General features: G+C 46.1%; 2 protein-coding genes across 3 annotated transcripts in view; one reads left to right on the top strand and one right to left on the bottom strand.

Annotated features, from left to right (window-relative positions):
• The first annotated feature begins 2,112 nt into the window (after window positions 1-2,112).
• NIPAL4 (NIPA like domain containing 4) lies at window positions 2,113-15,591 on the top strand. Its single transcript, XM_075131946.1, has 6 exons — window positions 2,113-2,166; window positions 3,573-3,873; window positions 7,327-7,383; window positions 8,039-8,129; window positions 9,263-9,423; window positions 10,429-15,591. The coding sequence occupies exons 1-6, from the start codon at window positions 2,113-2,115 to the stop codon at window positions 11,031-11,033; spliced, it is 1,269 nt and encodes a 422-aa protein (XP_074988047.1). The 3' UTR covers window positions 11,034-15,591.
• The window catches only part of ADAM19 (ADAM metallopeptidase domain 19), a 52,735-nt gene continuing 46,305 nt past the window's right edge, over window positions 15,574-22,003 (bottom strand). For both annotated transcript variants that reach the window (XM_048861584.2, XM_075131231.1), the window contains 2 exons: window positions 20,345-20,491; window positions 15,574-18,361 (listed from right to left, as the gene is read on the bottom strand). In XM_048861584.2, the coding sequence (XP_048717541.2) occupies window positions 18,314-18,361; window positions 20,345-20,491 (195 nt within the window). In that variant the 3' untranslated portion in view covers window positions 15,574-18,313. The remainder of the gene's footprint in view (window positions 18,362-20,344; window positions 20,492-22,003) is intronic.

The raw sequence follows: 22,003 nt of genomic DNA, 5'->3' as shown, positions 1-22,003 counted from the left end.
TTCTCTTGGTGAGAGACAAAAGCTTTCAACCTTACACAGTATCTCCTTTAGGTACTAGACAAATGACAGTCCTACCAAGGGAATAATTATTTTGTGTAACCTGCAGACCTGAAGAAGAGCTCTGTGTAAGCTCAAAAGCATGTCTGTCTCTCCAACAGACGTTGGTCCAATAAAAGCTATTACCTCACCCATCCTGTCTCGCTAATATCCTGGGACCGAGCGGGCTACACGAACATTGCAAACAATGTTTGAATCATGGCTGTTCCAGAATTCAGTAAACAGATCTGCCACTCCGAGCTGGGAGCCAGGCCATTCTTGGGTGTTTCTCTGGGAGCTTTCTGGTTCCCAGCCCTCACATGCTTTATTGAGGGGCCATAAATAGAAGATAAATTGAAAGTCAATATTCATTTTCAAATAGGGAAAGTGTCAATATTTTTTTCCAAGTTCATTTCATTCCCCCCGCACTCTATCTTGGTGCTGGTGGAGTCATTCCGACCTGGCAAATGCTTTTTAATGCTTCTCTCCACACTTTAGAGAAGTGTTTTATTCAATAAAGGTCTTCCTTCCAATTACTATACTCGTTCTAGATAGCCAATGATCTTCACCTGTTGTATAGTAAATCCCTTCTCTCGTCTGCCCCTATATTTGTTCTGCATTTGCTGGAGTCAGTTCCTGACGGAAACAAAAAATGCCTTAGACTCTGATGGCCCTGTAGTAGCAACGTGATTGTACTGAGATAGACTGTCACTTAGCCTCCAGGGCGGTTAGTACATCTGGAGAGCAAGGAGTGTTTGTGACGCTGAATAAAGAGTGGGAGTCAAATTGTTATCTCTGCTTGTGGTGGAGAAAGGGGAAACTACTTCAGAGACTCAGTTCTTGAAGGACTTTAGCTGACAAGGGAACACTACTGATAACATACAGGACTCGCATAGTATATGAGAAGGATACTGTGACCCCTGCTGTGTGACAGCGATATTAACTTTCTGCAGCCCTGACCAATGTCATATGACAGGGGCCAGGAAATAAAGTTCACCCTCTTCCCAGCACTCCTGCATGTCACCCATTTATACCCAGGTGGGAGGACGTCCCAAAGCGCAGGACACTGTATGAAAAGGACCCACAAACCACAGCTCCTGGTTCCAGCTGCTGAGCCCAAGTTTTCCTAGAGTGTGTTGATACAAAACATGTAGTGTTGTTTTAGCTGTGTCGGTCCCAGGATATTAGAGAGACAAGATACAAACATGGCTGTGCAGTGTGTCCAGGTGTGGAAAAGTCAACACAAATGACACACACAGGTGAAGGAACACAAGCCAGAACAGATTACAGAATAGTGAGATGAGTTAGATGTATTCAAGTCATCAGCGTTTGATGAAATTCACCTTCAGGTATTTTCTCAGAACCATAAGCGATTATCTTGGAGGATGGGTGAGGTCTCAGAGGACTGGAGAAGGGCAAGCATAGTAGTGATCTTGAAAAAGGGGTACAAAGAGAACCTGGGGAATTAGGCCGGTGAGTCTAACTTTGATACCTGGAAAGATACTGGAACAAATGATTAAACAATCAATTTGCAAGCACCTAGAGGATAGCAGGATTATAAGGAATAGCCAACATGGATTTGTCAAGAACAAGCCAGGCTCATTTCCTTCTTTGACAATGTTTCAGGCCTAGTGGGTTGTGGGGAAGCGGTAGGTGTGATATAGCTTGATTTTAATAAGGCTTGTGATACAGTCCCACATGGCCAATTAGGAAAATGTGATCTAAATGAAATTTCTAGAAGGTGGGTGCACAACTGGTTGAAAGTTTATCCTCAAAGAGTAGTTATCGGTGATTCACTGTCAAATTGGGAGGACATATCTAGTGGGGTCTGTCTTGGGTCTGTTACTATTCAACATTTTCATTAACGACTTGGCTAATGGAGTGAAAAATACGCTGATAAAATTCATGAGTGGCACTGAGCTGGGAGGGTTGTAAGCACTTTTGGAGGCCAGGATTAGAATTCAAAATGGCTATCACAAATTGGACGATTGGGCTGAAATCAACAAGATGAACTGCAATAAAGACAAGTGCAAAGTACTACATGTAGGAAGGAAAACACAAATGCACAACCGTGACATGGGGAATAACTGGTTAGGCAGTGGTACCTCAGAAGAGGATCTAGGGGATATAGTGGGTAACAAATTGAATATGAGCCAAAAATGTGATGCAGTGGGGTGCATTAACAGGAGTGTCATATGTACAGCTACTCAGCACTGGTGAGGTCTTAGCTGGAGTGCTGTGTCCAGGTTTGGACGCTACATTTTAAGAAAGATGTGGACAAGTGGAACAGTGTCCAGAGGACAGCAAGGAAAATTATAAAAGGTTTAGAAAACCTGACCTATGGGGAAAGGCTAAAAGATTCGAGGATCTTTAGCAAGGGCTGCCCTCCAAGAACTGCTCAGCCACGGGTGGATCAAACTTGTGTCCAAGCACCGAGCCCAAGTGATTTACACTAGAAACACGAAGAGTGGAGATGCACCTGTTGGTGGGGAGGATGCTTAAAAAAGTTTTCCAGTCACCTCTGCAATATTTCTTATGTAAATGTATACAATAAAATTGTTGAATTAAAAAAACAAAACAAAAAAACCCCCATAAGGCTAGTTAAGCACTGGAATAGGTTACCAAAGGAGGTTATGGAACCCCATCGCTGGAGACATTTAAGGACAGTTAGACGAACACCTCTCAGGGATGGTCTAGGTTTGCTTGGTTCTGCCTCAGTGCAGGCAGCTGGACTAGTCGACCTATCGAGGTCCCTTCCAGCCCAACGTTGCCAGGACTCTAGAGCCATGCTGGGAAAAAGCTGCTGTGTCCAGCCACGCTAGCTGGAATCTTGCCAGCTAAGTGAGCCAAGGGTTTCTAACTGTAGTACAGATGGAGCTTAAAGCCTAGTGTCCCAGTGCCACGGATGTCTAACCAGGGCGTCCATCCACAAACTCATGCCACGTAATCGCCCCCTTGTTGAGGGTTTCATACATTAAACAATTAGCATTTGTGCCTCTGTTAAGCTTTTCCTTTGCTCCTTGATTTTGTTGTTGTTTGAACCTTTGATCTAGGTTCAGTTCTCTGCTCCACCACAGACTTCCTGTGTGACCTCGGGCAAGTCACTTAGGCCCAGGTCTTTCAGCTCCTAACTTCCATTCGTGTAGGAGGAGCCTAAATACTTTGTGAAGCTGCTTCTTCTATCTCTGCCTCAGTTTCATGACAAACATAGTATTTACCTGGCTCCCAGGGGTGTTATGAGGATAAACATACTGAAGATTTTGGGGTGCTCACATCCTACAGTATTGGGGGCCACGTAAGTATCTTAGGTAGAGAGATTCTGTTACTTTGAGCATATTCAGTAACACCTTGACTTCAGGGGGACTGTTCATGAAATAAGAGTGCATAAGGGTGCTAGAATCTGGCCCTAAAACATTTTTGTCAAGGCTGTCTAAGGAGTCAGTGACAGACCTGCGATTAGAATCCTGAGTCCCAGCCCTGTGCTCTGACCACTACATCACCATCCCTAAAGAAACACATTTGATAGAGTCCCATAGAATATTCTCGCTAATCCTTCACATTTGTTTTCTGTGTGTGTTGTCCTCACAGGTTCTTTGCTTCCTATTTCTTGCTCTTCTCGTTGGGTCATATGCCAGGTAGTCAGTGACGGCAACCTGTCCACCTCTGTCCATAAGAATCTCACTTTGCACAGCAGCTGGGCAACACAAGTAGAAAGCAAATATGGATTCTACATTGGCTTGGCCCTTGCCATCTTCTCCAGTTTCCTCATCGGCAGCAGTGTCATCCTCAAGAAGAAAGGGCTGCTGCGACTGGTGGACAAAGGGGGCACCAGAGCAGGTATGGAGATTCAGGGCGGAAGATGGGGTTTCTGCTCCCAGAATCAGAGGCATTGTCCACACTCCCATGAGTAATGAGGCCGGGGGATATGCCTCGTGAGAGCTGCTGTTGTGTGTGTGTTTGCATCTGAAGTGCCTGATAACTGGGAGTGGGGGAACTTTTCATCCATCAGGAACTAGTACCCATCAGGGACTCTTCTCTGTGTAAATAAAACTGAACGTGGGACTCAAATGGTTCACAGCTCTGGTGCCAGCCCTTTGCCCAGGGGAGAATTTCACCCCTGCAGAATGGATCAATTCATTCAAATGGGATTGCACAGTTCTGTTCTCCATGAACCAAATCCTGCTTGTATTGAAGTCAATGGGGAACTTTGCCATTGGATTCACTGGGACAGTACAAGGCCCTGTGTGTTTTTCCTGCACAGGAGAATGACATCTTATTAATGCAAAATGTCAAATTCATTTGCAGAGCCCAGAATATGTGTATAAACTTGCCCCCTTTCATCAAGTAAATATTAACTTCATGTTAAACTACATATAAATAATTCCCCATCTGTGTTATTTATTTATTATTATTAATAATACAGTAACTGAAACATGCTGAGAACTCTACAGAATATGGTCTCTGTGCTGGAGAGGTTACAATCTAATCTCAGACGTGATGCAGCAAGTGAGGGCTGCTGTCGTTATCTTTGCCGTCTCAGAGAGGTTATCTTTTTGACGCACCTGCACCCAGCACCGCAGAACCAAAGCGGTTCTAATGCCCTAAGAATGGTCAGGGTGGCTTTACTTCACAGGTAGAAAAGCACCTTGGATGGTGCCCATCCAAATTAGAGGTAATGATTATAAGGTCCTCTGTGTTCTTCAGTTGGTGTCTCAGGTATCCTACCGCTCGCACCATGAGGTTACACTGACTATGACTTCACAGATGACACAGAACAGGGCGGGGCTTATTACTGAGTGGGCTGGCCCCTAATGGTATTGCTGACCCTGACCCCCACTGTTTTGCAAGGTGAGGATAAGTGATGCTGCAAGGCTTTACTTCCACTCCTTCACACATGTGCATTGTCCTTAATGAGCAGAGGGCATATCATATGCCGTCTTGCTGACAGATTGTATCTCTCCTGATTAGATGGCCTAGGGGGCATGACCAGAGCTGGAGCAAGAGGGATCTCTGTGAGAGCATATGAATGTGTCATGCCTGTTGGAGCGAGTGGGAGCTGCTGAATGCAGGCTCTGGCTGAGGCATGCATGTGTGGGATTGTATTGCACAAGGGGGGACGGTATGTGCCAGGATGAGATTATGCAGTAGGGGCTTGAGCAAGGGGAAGCGTGTGTGTATTGCATCACCTTAGAGCAGCATGTGGAGGTGGAGTCTGAGTGGGATATGTGGAAGCTCAGCTTGTGGTTGTTGGAGCACGTGTGTGCAGTGGGGTTGCACTGGGGTGTGTGTGTCTGTTGCCTGACCAGCCGTGTGTACAGATGCAAGGTAAATGTGGTGGATGTGTTTGTGTGCCCCAACAAGTGGAATTGGGGGAGGGGGGCGGAGTGAAGTCTGATCCCCCAGTTCTGCCCACTGTTGAGTTGCACAGTGGAGTTTATCCCATTGCTCTGGTGTCACCAATGTTTCGAACCACACCTGCAGCCAACCTCACTGTGTAACTACAAACCATAGCACCTAGCTCCTAGATAACATTTTTGATCAGTGGATCTCAAAGAGCTTTACAAAGGAGGTCAGTATCATTGTCCCTGTTTTACAGATGGGGAAACTAAGGCACAGAGCAATGAGGTGACTTGACTAAGGTCGCCCAGCAGGTCAGGGGTGAAGCTGGGACTAGAACCCAGAGCTCCTCAGTGCCAATCTGGGCTTCTAACTGCTAAGCGGCACAGATCCACCCCCAGGGTGTCTGCCCCTTGCTGAGGACTGGCCATATGCAACAGCCGATGTTGTAAAGTTCAGCTTTTTTGAGTTATCTGCCCAAAGAAATCTTAGGAATTTAACAGTAACAAAAGTATTTCCCCAGCTTCCTCCACCGCATCCCAAAGCTGAGCTAACTCCATAGTGGTCGCAGGGATTTTCCAGAGCGATTCACCATGGGGCTGAGCTCAAGCATGGAAAATTTCAGCCAAAAAGAAGAATTTCTGAGAAAGTTTTGTGCCAAAGAAAGCAGGAATTTCTAAGGGAGCCAGTGTGTAATCTTCTCCCTGTAGCTTTCATTGAGGCTCTTTAAATGTTCCAATTCTAGCAGTAGTTTCCCAAGTGTTCTTTATCCATTGCTGGCTCTGACTTTCCTTTTAGCCATCTAATCTTTCCATCTAGGCATTTATAGCAGGCTCATTACCATGGTATTTGAGCACGGCCCTCTGCTGCTGCCTACTTCAACATTCCTCCTAATTTGTGCTCTTACCTGGTAGTACCTGCTCAGCCAGTGTCATTGAAAACTGGGCCCTATCCTGCTCCCGCTAAAATCAGTGGGAGTTTTTGCTTTGTCTTTAATGGGGACAGGATCAGGCTCTTGGTGTGGAAGAACTTTAGATTCCACTTCCCGCCCCACTTGATCCTCTGAACTCTTCCTTTTTAGAAACACATTTTCCACCATCTCATTTTTTTTTAATGCCATAAATAATTGTGCATCAGAAACACAGAGTCATGAAACTCCCTTTTTGCATTAAGTCAGGGATGTTATTATTCATTATTTGTATTCCAGTAACGCCTGGAGACCCCAACTGAGATCAGGGTGCTAGGTACTGTAAAAACACATAATGACAGAATCCCTGCCCAAATAGAATGGGAGAGGAAACAGAGGCCAAGAGAGAGAAAGCAACATGCCCAAGGTCACCCAGCCCATCAGCAGCAGAGCTTGGGATAGAATCGCGACATCCTGAGCAGTTTAGTGCCTTATCCACTAGCTAACACTGCCCCCCATGACGCCAGCAAGAGGCCTGTTTCCCCATCAGCTTTACCCCTTGTCTCTTCCCCCCACAAGCTCCCTTTCAGGTTTCCGTTCCACATCTGGGCCCTGGCCAAGGCATTTGATGCTGGGACCCTACAAGCAGTTCCCTGAAAAATAGCAACAATGACCATGGCTGTTAGTGGTCAAGGGCACTCAGCAAATCCATGCAAAGACGCTGCAAACTCATCACAGAGCTTTCAGTGCTTAGCACTGGCCGGGGGATAACGTTGTCTTTTCAGTGTTGTCCAATGGGATTAAATAGCTGTTTTCTATTGTATTTATGCTGCCCGTCCAGGCTGTAAATACCACCTTCTACTAACAGCCTTCTCAATCTCTGGTTTCCATGTAGGATTTTACTGATTTGTTTATTGTCTCCTCGCCTTCTAGGTTGTTTCAATAGTCATTTGAAACAGCCCCTTCGTAGCTCGGAATCTGCTATTTCTTGTGGCTGTGGGTTATTTTTCTAGTAGTCCCTAAATATCTGTGCTTTGCTTTCCCAGGAGACGGAGGTCATGGCTACCTTAAGGACTGGCTCTGGTGGGCTGGACTGTTAACCAGTAAGTGGGGTTATTCACATTCCCATGCATGTATGGCCCTTACAAGGTTCAGAAAATGGAGGCGTAACCAAGCTATGATTTTAGCCAATTTCTCCAGTGGCTCGGAAGTTTGTTCAGTGTAGGGACAGATTCTCCACCCCTTGCAGATAGATAAATAGAGCAGAACCAGCATGCTGTGCCCGTCACATCACAGCCCGTCTGGATTGCTTGCAGAACTAGTTCGCTTGGTTTTCCTGGCCAAAAGTATGAAAAGCCCCGGTTACACCAGGAAGGCTGGCTGGTCTGTCAGCGTACCAGGCACTGGACAAAGCCTGATGGACTACCAAGGTCATGAAAGGGCACATCTACATCAGTAGGTAGATATTCGGGAGGCGGTATCCCCCCCTCCATCCCCCCGCTTGGTAACAGAATCCAGGATGTACAACTTCCTGCAGATCCCGTGTGCGAAGCTCCCTCCTCGGTAATAGTTCTCACCGGGGTTATTTTGCCCCAAGATGCCCTGGCTCAGTTTACATGCAGCGTCGAAACCCCCAGCAAGATTCAGGCTCCTTCCCCAGCTCAGCCCTTATTGCTCTGAAAATGCACAATGACTTTAACGAAATACTACGTGTTGTAACTCACTTGTTGGCTGTTTGTTTTTCTCTCGTTTGCTCAGTGGGTGGAGGGGAAGCTGCCAACTTTGCTGCCTATGCATTTGCGCCTGCAACTATCGTCACCCCCCTTGGCGCCCTGAGCGTGCTCATAAGGTGATTTCTAGGTCTCTCTATTTTTATATTCAACCCCCTTTTCCCCCCAGATGGCACAAACGTGATTTACTCTGCAAGAAGAAAAACATCTTGGTGATTGCTACAAAATGGACAAATAGGCGGATGCTCTCCTCAGCGCAGGATGTTGCACAAAGCACATTAACTGTTGGATTAAATAACATATGCCACATGGCAACAACGTATGGTGGTGTGACCAGTAGTCCGGTGTTCATTTGGAAGCTTTTATAAAAACCTCTGTCTCTTCCTTCTTGTTCTGTTCTCCCAGCTGTGGCGCTGATACCAGAACATTTTTGGCAGTGGATAGTATTGCCAACCATAAATGCCAAAAATCATGAGAACTTGTCACAAAATCATCCATTTCGGGTTCTCTTGATTTGCAGTCTGGCTTTTGAACTTTTAAGGTGCATTGGGATCACATTTTTGTACTTTTCTCTCCTGCCAGAGGGCTAGAAACTTATTTTTCTTTTAGTGAAAACTGGGAGTCTCGGATTTTCACGTGACTCCAGGAGCTGGGGCTATTTTTTCAAAAAGACACCAATTACTGCAAGACTCACAATAAAAATGGGAGATTTAGCACCACTACAGTGCAGAACTGCCTCCAGAGTGGGTCATTTTGATAAGCAAACTCGTAGTTGGGTTCTACTGTCCCTTCAAAGAGTTTCTAAAGTTTAATAACTAAATAATTAATGGAGTGTTTGTTCCTTTGGTCCTCAAACCCCTTTCTTTGGGTGCTAGGAACTTCATGTTACCCACCTGAGCATGAATGGAACTGGCCACACTGTTAGTTCCTCTGGAGACACATTGATCTCTCTCCACCTATAAGCATTTTCTTTTCAAGACTTTAATTTTATTTCTACGTGAGCTGTGAATTTTAGGAGACACAGAGTCCAGCCTCTGCCATTAGTAACTCTGGTGTGAATCCAGAATAACCCACTTAACTCAGTAGAGTTACTCTAGATTTACACCCACACAACAGAGAGAAGAATTTCTTCCTGGCCTTTAATAAATGTAATTTACACGTAACCTTTTAATCTGCCTTTTGTTTAACGCTGGCAGTTCTCCCGTAGACGATTTGGGGGTATTAACGTATTTTATTGTTCTGACCCGCACAGTGCCATCCTATCGTCCTATCTGCTCGGAGAGCGGCTAAACCTGCTTGGGAAGCTAGGCTGCATGCTGAGCATTGTGGGTAGCACAGTGATGGTGATACACGCCCCAGAAGAAGAGGAGATCACCACTCTGGCCGAAATGGCTTCAAAACTGAAAGAGCCCGGTAAGCACCAGGCAGTTCAGCCGGCTCAAAGATGGGGCCGTTTAGCGGAAAATGTACGTGCAGCAGATTGAAGGTCACATCCAGGAGTTTTTCTCTAGTTAGGGACCACGCCTCCAGGGGTCTAGCTGAAGGATTGAATAGACTCCATGGTGCACCCCTATAAACTGTTTCCCTGCTGTCCCCCTGTTGTGCGTTCTAGTGTTTTAGACAGTGGCTCTAGACTCCTGGAGAGGGCCCGTGGGTTTTTTTGTAATCAGCACTTGGGATCCAGTTGTGCAGGTTTTAGAGAATCATGGTCTTGCTGTTGCATTTGCTGTTGTTATTTGTATGACTGGAGCATCTCGGAGCCTGATTCTGTTGCTGCCATTCTCTGAGAGGCATCCATATCTGGGCTGAATTTGTACTTGGTGCCTTTTCCCACCCCAAACCATTTGCCGTCTCAGCTTCTAAGGTGCTCAGGATGTGAATACCTGGAGTAGAGCAGGTCAGCGTTAAGGTGGCCAAGCTGCAATGTGGAGGCAGCATGGCTGTTTCCCACAATCAGCCAAATCCCCTTTTCCTTTATGCCCGTGGACCCATGTGCTGAGCTGGCCCTACACATTGCCATCTGGTTCGAACTTTCCCTGGGCAACAAGCTCATTCATAAACTGGTAACATGAACCCCCGACAGGTATTTGTCTAAGGCCTTAGACTGGGACTGCATAACAAGTGACGGGGGAGTCTTTGGTCCCAGATCTGTAGCTGGTGGAAATCCACATAGCTTCATGCAGTTTTGTGGTGCTACAATGTTTTCCACCAGTTTGAAGATCTGGCCTTTTATTTTTTTTCAAACTGTATTCCTGCGTATGTCAGGTGTGTTACTGCCTTACTCTGGGTTACAGTGCTTCTGACCAGCCGTGGGTGGGTGTTTGATCTCTCTGGCGTATCCCGAGTAACGCATGCTGTCATTATAGCCTGACTGTGCATGCCTGTGGATTTCATGTTGTCATTTCTTGCCTCTCAAAGGTTTCCTCGCTTATGCTGCCATCCTCTTAGTAGGCTGCCTGATTCTGATCTTCTTCCTCGCACCCCGCTACGGGCAGCGGAACATTCTCATCTACCTCACCATCTGCTCCGTGATTGGTGCCTTCTCAGTGTCTTCCGTCAAAGGCCTGGGGATTGCCATCAAGGGCTTCTTTGCTGACCAGCCTGTCCTGCAGAACCCGCTGCCCTGGATCCTCATCCTCACGTTGGTGGCTTCCGTCACCACTCAGATCAACTACCTCAACAAAGCACTAGACATTTTCAACACCTCCTTGGTATTTCCCATCTACTACGTGTTATTCACCACCATAGTCATCACCACTTCTATCATCCTCTTTAAGGAGTGGGTCGCCATGTCGGTGGTGGACATTATTGGGACAGTTTGTGGCTTCCTCACCATTATTTTGGGGGTGTTTTTACTCCATGCCTTCAAAGACATGGACATAAATTTAGGGAACCTACCACAAGTTCTTCAGAACAGCGACCAGGCACCAGCAATCAAGGACGACAAGAACATTCTGATAGAAGTGGATAATTCTGACATGATTGCCGATGATAAACCCAAAGTATTCATGATCTACAGCTAAAGCAGTGATATAAATGTTCAAGGGCAGAGGATGCTGCTCTGAACAGGCTAAAATGTTACTGAGTAATTTTAAAGCAAAAGCACAGAAAGTAAAACTAATCATGGATCTGACCAAATGCTACAGGAGTCAAATGCAATCTTCCAGTGGGCTTTGAAGCAGGCCTGATGTCATAACACAAGCAAGGGGTATATTTTGTGTTCACCCATAAGACATCAACATGAATAGCTGCTGAAAGTGGCAAATCCCTTGAAATATGACAAGCTTGAAGCAAAATTCTTCTCTGGGATCCTTTCTGAAGGCCGGTCTCTCAACATTGTCAGATTCTAGTGCATGAGCTGCACACCTTCCTAACCAGAACTCTGGCTGATGTTGTGCTTACTTCAAACTGACCTCCACTGACTGACTGATTAGTGGGTTTTGATTTCTTTACAGCCCCTATCGTAAGGGCTCTAGGTACTTCTACAAAACTTAAAATACATAGCAACAACAAACAAAACGGGAAGACCCCCAGTGAATATTCTGCCCTTGCAAACCCCCTGGGCAGCTTACCCAGACAGACAGCAAGTCCTGACATATGACGACCCCATAATGTTTCCAATCCCCGAAAGCCTGCGGGAAAAGATGGGTTTTCAGCATGCCATTGGCTTGCCAGAGCAAGTTCCATAGTAAAAGGTCCACTCATAGAAAACACCCTCCTCTGACCCACCAACCCCCTGTTTTTAAAGCCAGGGCACACCCTCATCCTGGGCAAGTAAATATTTAGACAGGCAAGTAAGGTATCATTTGTTTTTGTTGTCATCCTACCAAAGGGCAATCAAACAGATTTTATACCTAGTAAATTGTCAGGGTAAATATGCAACATGACTTTATGAAACCTCTGATGATTTTAACCACAGCATCGTAACATTTGAGAGGGGCTTGAACCAAACATCCTTAAAGAGGAAGTTCAGGTCAGATATGAACATAGTTTCTGTCGCTTTAGTGAGACAAACCAAAACCTCAGGTCCCGACACCCTAAATGCTGAGAAAGTTTGAAGCTGAATTTTGCAGCTCTCACCGCTCCCGATGCAGAATATACCCTAGCAGTGCAAGGAAGTCAGCAGTGTTTGTCCTAAGGTGGCAAAAGCTGCCACAACTGCCTAACTGCAGGAGAACCTAGTCTATCTGAGTGCGTGAATGTAGAAGAGGGGACTCACTGCTGGAACTCCACCCCCCAGTCCCCAAATTGCTGGATGATGTGGTATAAAAGGCTCTCCTCTAGCACCCCCATCTAAAGCAGCCAAGCTCCATCCACACACTGCTTGCTGCCTCCCCAGACCACTTCCTGTCTCAGACAATTTCTAGTTTTTTCCACAGCCCCTTCCTGAGCTCAGACCTCCCCAGACTCTTCGCTCCCCTCCCAGGTGCTGCCGAGTTCTTGCCCATTCTCCATCAGAGCACTACCTCTCCGGCCTTCTCCCTAGAAGCCCATTCCTACCAAGCCACTAAGGCTCAGGGCTTCTTCCCTGGACTCCCTTCCCCTATTCTAGGGCCTCAGCTCCAGTCTACCCCCAAAGCCAGCCACCTATGGGTGACATCCTCTGAAGCCTGCCCACCCACAGCCCTCTCCCATTAGGGCCAGCCCCAGGCTGCCACCTCCCTCCAGCTGAGCGTGTGCTGCCTTTTGTGCAAACCCTCTTGCTCTCAGCTGGGTCCAATCATGAATCAAAGCCACCTGGTCCCCAGCCAGTTAGGAGCATTTGGAGGGGGCACTGACTCCCTTATAGGGTGAGCCAGCTGAGCTAATAGCCAGTGCAAAGTAGCAATCATACGCGGCAGAGCTCAATATTGCCAGTGGTGAAGAGCTGTAGAAGGTACACCCCAGCCCCTAAATGATCTCTGATTGCGTTTCCTCTGGACACGAGGTCGCGCTGAATGGCTCAGCAGGCAACTGGATGAGAGAATGCAGTTTTGCTGCTCTTGATCTAATGATTTCACATTGGATAGCCCCAGACTTCAGCTTGGTAGTTCAGAGATGTTCAGACCTGGGGGGTTGATTCAGTCTTTTACAGAGACGAGCGCTTAACCAAATGCTAAGATTTCAATCAGCTCAGCTTGGAAGTACCCGCAGATTTCTGAGGGGTTGGCTGTGAAGTTTTGGTTCAGCCCCATCTCTGCGTTGACCTGTTGTCCTACTAGGACATTGCTGTGTGCTGGGTAACACCGTGGGCTGTGACAGCGCCAGGATTGTGTTTTAAATTATCTGCACTCACTAGAAAGGTGAACGATGCCACTTAAAGCTGTAGGGCCAGATTCTGCCAGTTTATGGGGAGTAGTAACTTTGCAATGGGACTTCCTCTGCAGGAAGGGACCATTCAGCTTGAGTAATAATGGCACAATTCACACCTTAGAGAATTTTTTTTAAAAAAAACAGGGCTTTGGCAAAGTGTGTATATCTACAGTAGAAATTAACTTTTGTTTTTGTGAGCTGCGGGCGGGGAGGAGTTGTTTCCTGCAGCACAATGTTAATTAGCTTTCACGTGAGTGTTTTTCACATTAGCTCTAATTGATGCTGAACTTCTTCTGTAAAGTTACTGGGCCTGATTCTGCCCTTGCATGAGCCAGTGTAAATCGGGAGTGAGCTCAGCGGAGCTACAGCTGGGTAACATCAGGGCTGGAGAGTGCCGAATCACTGACTGTCACTGGCTTCCTCAAGACTTAGCACCTTTCCTTGGTTAGTGAAAGTGCTTCTTTAGCCTGGAAGACCAGGTGGGTGCAAATGCTCAAGACTTTTTTGGCAAACGAGATTAGTAATCAAATAGGCAAATGTTTTCGAAGCTGAGGTTTGGGAGCCCATTGTGGGCTGTTTGGGGGATTTGTGGGATCCCACTGTGGGATTTGCAAAGCTAGTTTCCAAGTCTTTTCTCCCCCTCATTTAAACCCAGATGCTTTTTGTCCCCAAGGGAAGTGTGGGCTGTACATTAGAAGCTGGGCTGGCATAAGTGGGTAACTGATCTCTGGCTGTACAGATTTTTTTTTTTATTCGAATTTTTCTTCCCTCACCTCGTCTTTGCACAGTCTCTCTGTCTGTGGTTTGCACTGTGCCCTGCTCACCTTTCCCCTGGATTCTTACTCTTCTCTGCACAGCTCCCTCTTCCACAGTCTCTCAGCCACAACCCCCACAATCTGAGTCCTCCACCACCTTTTGAACCCACAAGGGGCGCTTTAGTTCATCCTGAATCAAGGCTCGGTTGCTGGTAGCAACCACTGTGTGCTGAGTAACCGGGAGCCTTCAGCGGATTGTGATCTGGTTCCCTCTACATCTGAGCATGGCTCATGTCAGTCTCCTGAACTCACACACGGATCCCTGAAAAACAGCTCAGCTCTCTTTGGATCTGGTTTAAGAACACGGCTCGTCTCAGCACACAGGTAGACCCTCTACGTACTGGCACCCAAGCGCTGAGTTCAAGGGGAAGATCAGCAGCTGGGCTAAATTGTCATAGCTCCATTGACTTTAAATGGAGCTAGGAGCCCTCCGGTGTCTGTTTTTTTTTTTAAGGGTTGGAGATGTGGGAAGATCTAATAGATACAGAGCCAGCGTTTTCCAATGAAAACCCCCAGCACTATTTTATGAGCGGAAGGTTCAGCTAATGAGCTCCGCACGTCAGCACTACGCTCAATGCACGTCACTTGTGACCAGCTGAATATGTGGGTTGTCAGTGTCCTGGGGCAGGAGATGGGAGCAACATGCTGAGCCGGAAGTCACCGCTGGGAACTGTGAAAGTCAATGTCCCCTGGACTCTGCCGGGGAACTGCCAGAGCTCACGTTACGTCCTTTGGGGCCCTCAGCACAAGGTGATACAAGACACGCTCTGGCCCTGCCTGCAAGATCCTGGGAGCTTTGTTCCTAATGAACATGCTGTATACATACTGGGAAGAGGCAGAATTAATGTAACTCTGTGACTAGCTTTGATGTTTAACTGGAAGCAACCCCCACGTTCAAAGACATTTCAATAATGTTTGTACTTAGAGGGAGAATAAAGGAGTTTTGTACAAACTCTTGAGGGCTGAGCTGAAATCTTTTTGAGTGGTTCTTGACTTTATTGCTATGCGGCATGTCGGTAGACTGCCGGCATCTGCACCATAGCAAGAAATAGAACCGTGGAAAAGAGATTAGAGCAGCAGCTCCCTCTCCTGGTAAAGAAAAATTGTCCTTGCTGCTTTACCTGTGATTCCAGTTTCAGTTCATAGCCATGGCTTTGCTTCACGGGTTGAATTTTGGAGAGACAAGGCGGGTAAGGGAGTATCTTTTATTGGACTAACGGCTGTTGGAGAAAGAGAGAGACAAGCTTTCATGCTACACAGAGCTCTTCTTCAGGTCTGCAACCGACTGGAGTCTTTGCAGTGCCTAAGCTTACCTAAACTTTTAGAAGGCTTTTTTCTTGGCATCGCACCACTTCTGAACATGGCACATCCCTATTTAGGAGGGTATCAGTCACCAGGCTGAGCTATTGCTGTCTGGTATTGACGCCGTTAGCAACACTCCCATGCAACATTTCAATGACAATTGACAACAAATTTATTAACTGGAAACGAGGCAAAAGGCACAATGAATTGCATTATTCAAGTATTTGCATAGGTGCACAGAGAGCATTATTGTAAACAATACATGGACCTAAGAGAAAGTGACACATACTTTGTCTATGTTCTCCCAAATAATACTTTTTTTTTAATCACGTTTTATTTTCTCCCCCCTCTTCATTCACTCAGCTGAGACATGCGGAAATGTAAAGTGATTTACTGAGTGTTCCCTTTTATGATATCCCAGAACTGCAGGGTTCCCTTCAGGGTTCAGGGCATGTCCAGTTGTTTTCTGAGCTTCGTGTTCCCTGTCTCTATTCCCCGACCCACTGAAGTCAGTGGAAAGTCTCCTAAGGATTTCAGTGGGCCCGGATCAGACCCAGAGGCTGTCGCTGAGGTGTTGCTGTCTGCAGGCGTTAATAAGTGTGTGTGTGTGTGTGGTTTTAATAAGATGTCGAACTATGTTCAAAATATGTATCTTCTGCTGATAGGGATTGAGGCCTAAATGCATGATGTGTCCTTTCCCCCCACCCTGTGTCCATCTAGTCTGTAAGCTCTTTGGGGCAGGGACTGTCTACCACTCCTTGCACAATGGGGGCTCATTCTGGATTGGTGCCTTGGCACTGCCCTAATAAACATGATTCACAGCACTGAACGGCGTGGTGAAAAGCCAGCTAAGGTGGCCATTACAATCACCGGAAGATAAAAAAAACCTCTGAGAAATAACTGGCTGCTGGTGCGAGTCCCTTCTTACCACCCTTCCTTCAGGGTCTTTTGCAAGGAAACCATACAACTAAAGAGGGGCCTACAAAAATACTTTGATTTCATCAAACTGCAAATGGCTGCTTTGCATTGAAGCACAGGTGCCAGTAGACAGTCATTAGGACCAGGTGTGGAGAAACGCATTTCAAGGTTAGTGAGAGTCACAGTCTCATTCACTTACGGCCCCATTTGGTGGACATTATTGGTTGGTTTTTAAGGAGTATGAAAATCTCGGCAGAGGGGCCAAACTAACCATTGCAGTGAGTAGACAGCTGGATGGTAACAAAATGCCCCGTCTACTTAAAGAACCTTGAGGAGGAAGAAGTGCTAATATTACAAAAAATGGCTCGGTCCATCTTTAGATGCCATCCAAACCTAATGTGAATGTTCAGAGGTATTTCTTCATGGCCAGGCAGCAATAATGGAATCACAACCCAGAACAGGGTCTTGCAGCAAATCGTAGGGTTTCTTACACCGTGCAGCCTGGACTATTTGGCTTGAAGACCTCTGTCCATAATAAGTCTCATATGACATAGCTTCTGTGTCTCTAACTCCGGAATTGCTGATGTTCACACATGAAGTAATTTCAAGGAAAACAGAAAAATTGCTAGGGGAACAAAATGTCCCAAATCTAAAATCCTGAGACAAAATGTGTAGAAACCCAAATCGGTTAAAAAAAAACAAATGCACAAGGTTAAGGATTAGGACCTTCAGTTTAAAGTGCACCTGGACAACTGCCTCCACTAGGTCCATTTAGAGGAGAGTTTGGATTCAATCAGCTGTCCAACAAAAGCACCATATATCATATAAATCTTCCATTGCTCTCCCAACTGGGAAGCTTTAAAGTTACGTTTCTTGTTAGTCTGGTGACCAGGTACCCAGTGTTGCTCTGTATTGCTCAACACAGAATGGAGGCTGATGGGCTATATACAGAAAGTGTACCGGTCTGGTTAGCTGTGGTACCCCATTATGGCAGGAAGGTTCCACCACCCGGACTTCATTTTAACTCCATTTGACTGTTCACCCTGTATTTTCTTTAGAGAGTTTTTCTGTAGTACCTAGTCTAAGTCCAAACGACACTGATAAGGGCACATGAACCAAGCTGGAAATGCTACTAGATCTTACACTTACATCAACAAGACAAGACACAGCGGAATCGAGCAGTTAATGCAACACAACTGACTGGCGGTGATGGAAAGGATCTTGCTTGGGATGATCTGGTTGGGAGGAGGTTCCAGCCCAAACTTATCAGCAAGCCCAGGTTACTTCAGCGTGGCATATTTTCCACTGTTTCCTTCCCCGCTGCTGGCCAGTCAGTCAATGCCCAGGGAAACAGAATGGCAATGTAGCAGTGACACACACGTGGCTGCTCTGGACAGACCGGGGGGAAGCAGAGGAGCTTGATCCTTAGAGCACCGCCTGTCAAGTCCAGCAGCTGACAAATTCAGATCACTGAGCACTAAATTACTGATGAAATATAGAGTGGAGGTGTAGCTATGCCAGCCCCAAGATATTAGAGAGACAAGGTGGGTGAGGTCATATTTTTTAAAATATGGAGCACGCTCTCTCCCCAGCCCCCCTCTTCTGCATTATACATTGCACAATAATATTTCACCGCTATTTTAAACAAGTAACTCCTGTATTGCAGGAAGCCAAAGGCACAGTGGGCCAAATTCAGCCTTGGCATATACTGATGCAATTCCCACTGGCGTCACTAGGCGTTGCATCTGCCTACACCAGGACTGGTAGCGACATCCATTTGTGCAGGGTTGGATGTGGCCCAATGAGCCAGGTGGGAAACATGGGGCTGGGGGAGAGGGATCAAGCTCTGTGCATGACCTGTGTATCTGCTTCCTGGTGACAAAGACATCCAGTTTCTTGTGAGATCCCAAGTCGACATGGAAAGAATCCCTGTTTGGCTGGATGACCCCAGCCCTGCAGCATGGAGTGCCTGGCCATCATTTTTGCAAGGCGTTCACTCCTCTGGCTAGCTTCACCGTTGAATTCTGGTGTGGGGAGTTACAATGAAAAAAAGACACTGAAATAAGTATTTGTGAAAAAGAAAAAGCTTCCCACTTGTTCTCATTCAGCTCACACCACAGAGGGGCAGGCCAGGCTGTCTCAGTCCAGCTGACTGATAGAAGAAACCCTGGCAACTCATGCCGGTTCAGACCTGTATCCCGCTTCTGGCAGTGGCCCGTATCAGACTCTTCACAGGAAGGCGCAAGAATCCCCATAATGGACACTTCTAGCGTAACCCACCCATAGGGAAAGTTTCTTCCTAACCCCAGGCAATTAGAGGCTGGTCTCAGACTTTATGGTAAGGTTTCATTTATAAGGGTGAGTCAATGATTAATAGATGCTATAAGCACATTACATGGATGAGTAATGTATTCTAAGCAAGAAACAAAGAACTTTGAATTCACATTCAGAAAAGGCATCTATATGGCCAAGCCTATAGGGTCCCCAACCTCAGGGCATAAGAAATGTTTGCAGTCAACTGCACACGACCTAAACCTTTCCTTGCAGTTTACATACATGAGTAGTGTGTGTTACAGATGGTTATAAGTTAGTCACTGGACAGTGGTGTAGCTAGTTATAAGCCATGGTCTCAAACAGTCCATAAACATTGATTAACCATTTATTAAAACACCTATTAATCATTTATCAACTCTTTATCAATGGAACCCTAATATAAAGAGTGACAAGATTGGAATTTTCCCTGAAGCAGGAAAGTTTATATCCCTTATAATTTTTGTCCAATCTAATATAACGGTGCATGTTTTCAGTAGTCATATAAATGTCTAATTCTTTAGGAATCCTGTGGCAATAAGTTCCACAGGCAGTGTGTTGTGTTAAAGCATGTTTACTCTGACCAGGTCCAAATTGGTTGCCTTTCGGTTTCATTGGATGGCCTCCTTGTTCTGAATTTATGAAAAAGGGTAAATAGGAGTGACTGAATTACTTTTTCTATAGCCTTTATTATTTTGTACACACCTACTGCCATGTCCTCTCTTATTCATCTCCTTTCAAAATACCTCCTCAGTGGCCATTCTGACTAATCTTTTACGTCACCCGTCCCTGGACCCCAGAACGGAACACAGGTTTCTGGATGAGGGCCTACCATCAATTTATAATTATACACTGCTATCGTCATATGGTCAGTATTTTTTTCTAGCCCATTCCTAACATATCCAACATGGCTGCCATTGTATAATGGGGAGAAGTTTACCCGGAGCTATATCCACAGTGTCAAATCAAGTCTTTTCCTTGAGCGATAAAGAGCTTATTTAAAAAACAGCCTGGTGTCTGAGCAGCTAGAGTTCTTCCTTCCAGCGTGTATTATCCTGTATTTAGCCACCATGAATTTAATCTGCCATCATGCTGGCCAGTCACTTGGCTTTGAAATTCCTCAGTGCCTCACTAGTCTTGACCAATGTAAATAATTGTCTGTCATCAGCATGTTTTGCTACCTCGGTTGCTGCTTGTGCCCTTCTCTAGAAGACCATTAATTAGCGTAGAGATTTAATCTCTGGGAAGGTGCTATGGCCGCTAGAGAATTAGAAAGCGACTCAACTGCTGTGTAACCCAGTCACAGTGTTGCCTAAATTCAGCAATTCCCACGGCTGATCTTTTGTTTCTATTAAAGACTATTTTGAAACAGCCACTGTCCTCAGTATCCCTGGAGAACTGAATCCAGTCAATCGTTTAACCTAACAAATATGCAGTGAGAAATTAACTAAAATCAGTGCCATCAACCCTACAACAAAAAACAGGTGCGTGCGGCCAAGCACTCGTAAGCAACCCAGACACAATAAACCAGCGAAGGGAAATATTTTGGTGATAAAACCTCCTTGTTTCCTTTAACCACACTGCGCTAGTGGATTTTATACTTTAATAGCAAGGTGATTTTATCTCTGGAACAGCCGTGCTTGGTGGTGGCGAGAGCATGCTGCTCTCCTCTGCGGTATTTTGTAAGTAAGCCCTACCTCTGCCGGTGGTGGGTGTCGTCCTGGGTGCCTTCCAGCAGTAGGAGGTGGTAGTGTTGTGCTGTTAATCTTTGGCACAGTCCTGGGTCCAGTAGGAACGGGGTTAGCCGGCAAAGCTTTCTGTGGTGGACGGGGTCTAGCAGTATCCTAAGCAAGAAACAAAGAGCTTTGAATTCACATTCAGGAAGGGCACCTCTATGGCCAAGCTGATGGGGTCCCCAACCTCAGGGCGTAAGAAAGGTTTGCAGCCAATTGCACATGACTTAGCCCTTTCCTTGCAGTTACTGAGAGCCTAGAATCCCATGCAACAGCACAAGCCCACTGCCGGCCCTGACACATCACAACATGCCCATGCTGGTGGTCTCAGCAAAGAGGCTGAGGACTGAATGGACATGGGGAGAGAATGGCTGTCTCCCTCCGAATCACAGAGGCAGCACAAGTGGCTGCTGCCCATGTTCTCTGCCTGTTCTGCCCATGACTTGAGCACTTCTGCCTCCAGAGCTTTTAATTCGCATGATTCCCTGATTTGGATTGGGAAGTCTCAGCCTAGTACTTTGACCGATAGACTTTAAGGTCAGAAGGGACCATCATGACCATCTAGTCTGACCTCCTACACATCGCAGGCCACAGAACCTCGCCCACCCACTCTGTACTAGACCCCCAACCTCAGGATGAGTTACTGATGTCCTCGAATCATGGTTTAAAGACTTCAACTTACAAAGAATCCACCTTTTAAACCTGCCAGTGACCCATGCTGCACGACAACACACACGCACATATTATATAAAATATACATGCACCCACACACCAGCATCTGATTGCAACTAGATTTTTTTTAATACAAATGACAGAATAATGACTCTTGTCCTGCAACAAACAGCTGCCCATGGGATACGCTCAGCATTACATTTTCTATTCTTATAACCACATTCCGTGCAAAACAAATGACTCTTGGGAGCAGGCATCCAGAGAGGCCCTACTCACATGGCACTGCTTAGATTCTGTGTTTAGCCCTTATGCTGCAGGTGCTGAAGTAATAAGTCTGCCTGTATAGGTTGGAGGGCACCCCCAAAATCCCCCATGTTCATCTGAACTCATACAGATGCAACACTCATTTGTTCACATCAGCTAATGCTTGGGTATTTAACACCACTAACTCACGAGTCCCACTCTTGTGTTCAAGGGGGAATTTCTAACTCCTTCAATGCAGACGATCAACACCCGTGTCCAGAGAGTCCTTATAGGTACAGCAAGTGCTCCCATGCTGTGGATCCTTAGGAAAGACACTGACATGGGGAAATGCAGTGAAACTAATCTCTGGGGCCTTAATCAAATCAAATGATAGGGGATCTTCCTTCTTGAAACCTCCGCAGAAGCGTTCCTCTGCTGTAGGTCTGACTGAGATAACCTCAGCTGCATGGCATATCTGGTTGTCACAGAGAAGAAACTTGTCTGGAGGACACTTGTCAACAAACAGCCATGAGGGATATTTTCTCATTATTGATCAGAGGCCGCTTCCTGCTTTTGTTTGTTTTTTTTCCTGTGAATAATCTAATTGCAGAATTTCCATAGGAACAATGGAGCTAGAAATAAGTCCCATACACTGAAATCCTGTGCGACTCGGTGTTTTGTTCTTATTTCTTCTCTACATCCTTTGGA

Source organism: Caretta caretta, chromosome 8, assembly GCF_965140235.1.
Source record: "Caretta caretta isolate rCarCar2 chromosome 8, rCarCar1.hap1, whole genome shotgun sequence".
Taxonomy (NCBI): domain Eukaryota; kingdom Metazoa; phylum Chordata; order Testudines; family Cheloniidae; genus Caretta; species Caretta caretta.
This window is presented reverse-complemented; position numbering and strand designations above follow the sequence as displayed.

Bases quoted from the DNA above. Each gene is read 5' to 3' on its own strand.
- NIPAL4 (XM_075131946.1), top strand. From the start codon at position 2,113: ATGGGGAATAACTGGTTAGGCAGTGGTACCTCAGAAGAGGATCTAGGG. The intron at 2,167-3,572 runs GTGGGTAACAAA...AGAGTCCCATAG, and splicing joins AAGAGGATCTAGGGGATATA to AATATTCTCGCTAATCCTTC. The intron at 9,424-10,428 runs GTAAGCACCAGG...TGCCTCTCAAAG, and splicing joins TTCAAAACTGAAAGAGCCCG to GTTTCCTCGCTTATGCTGCC.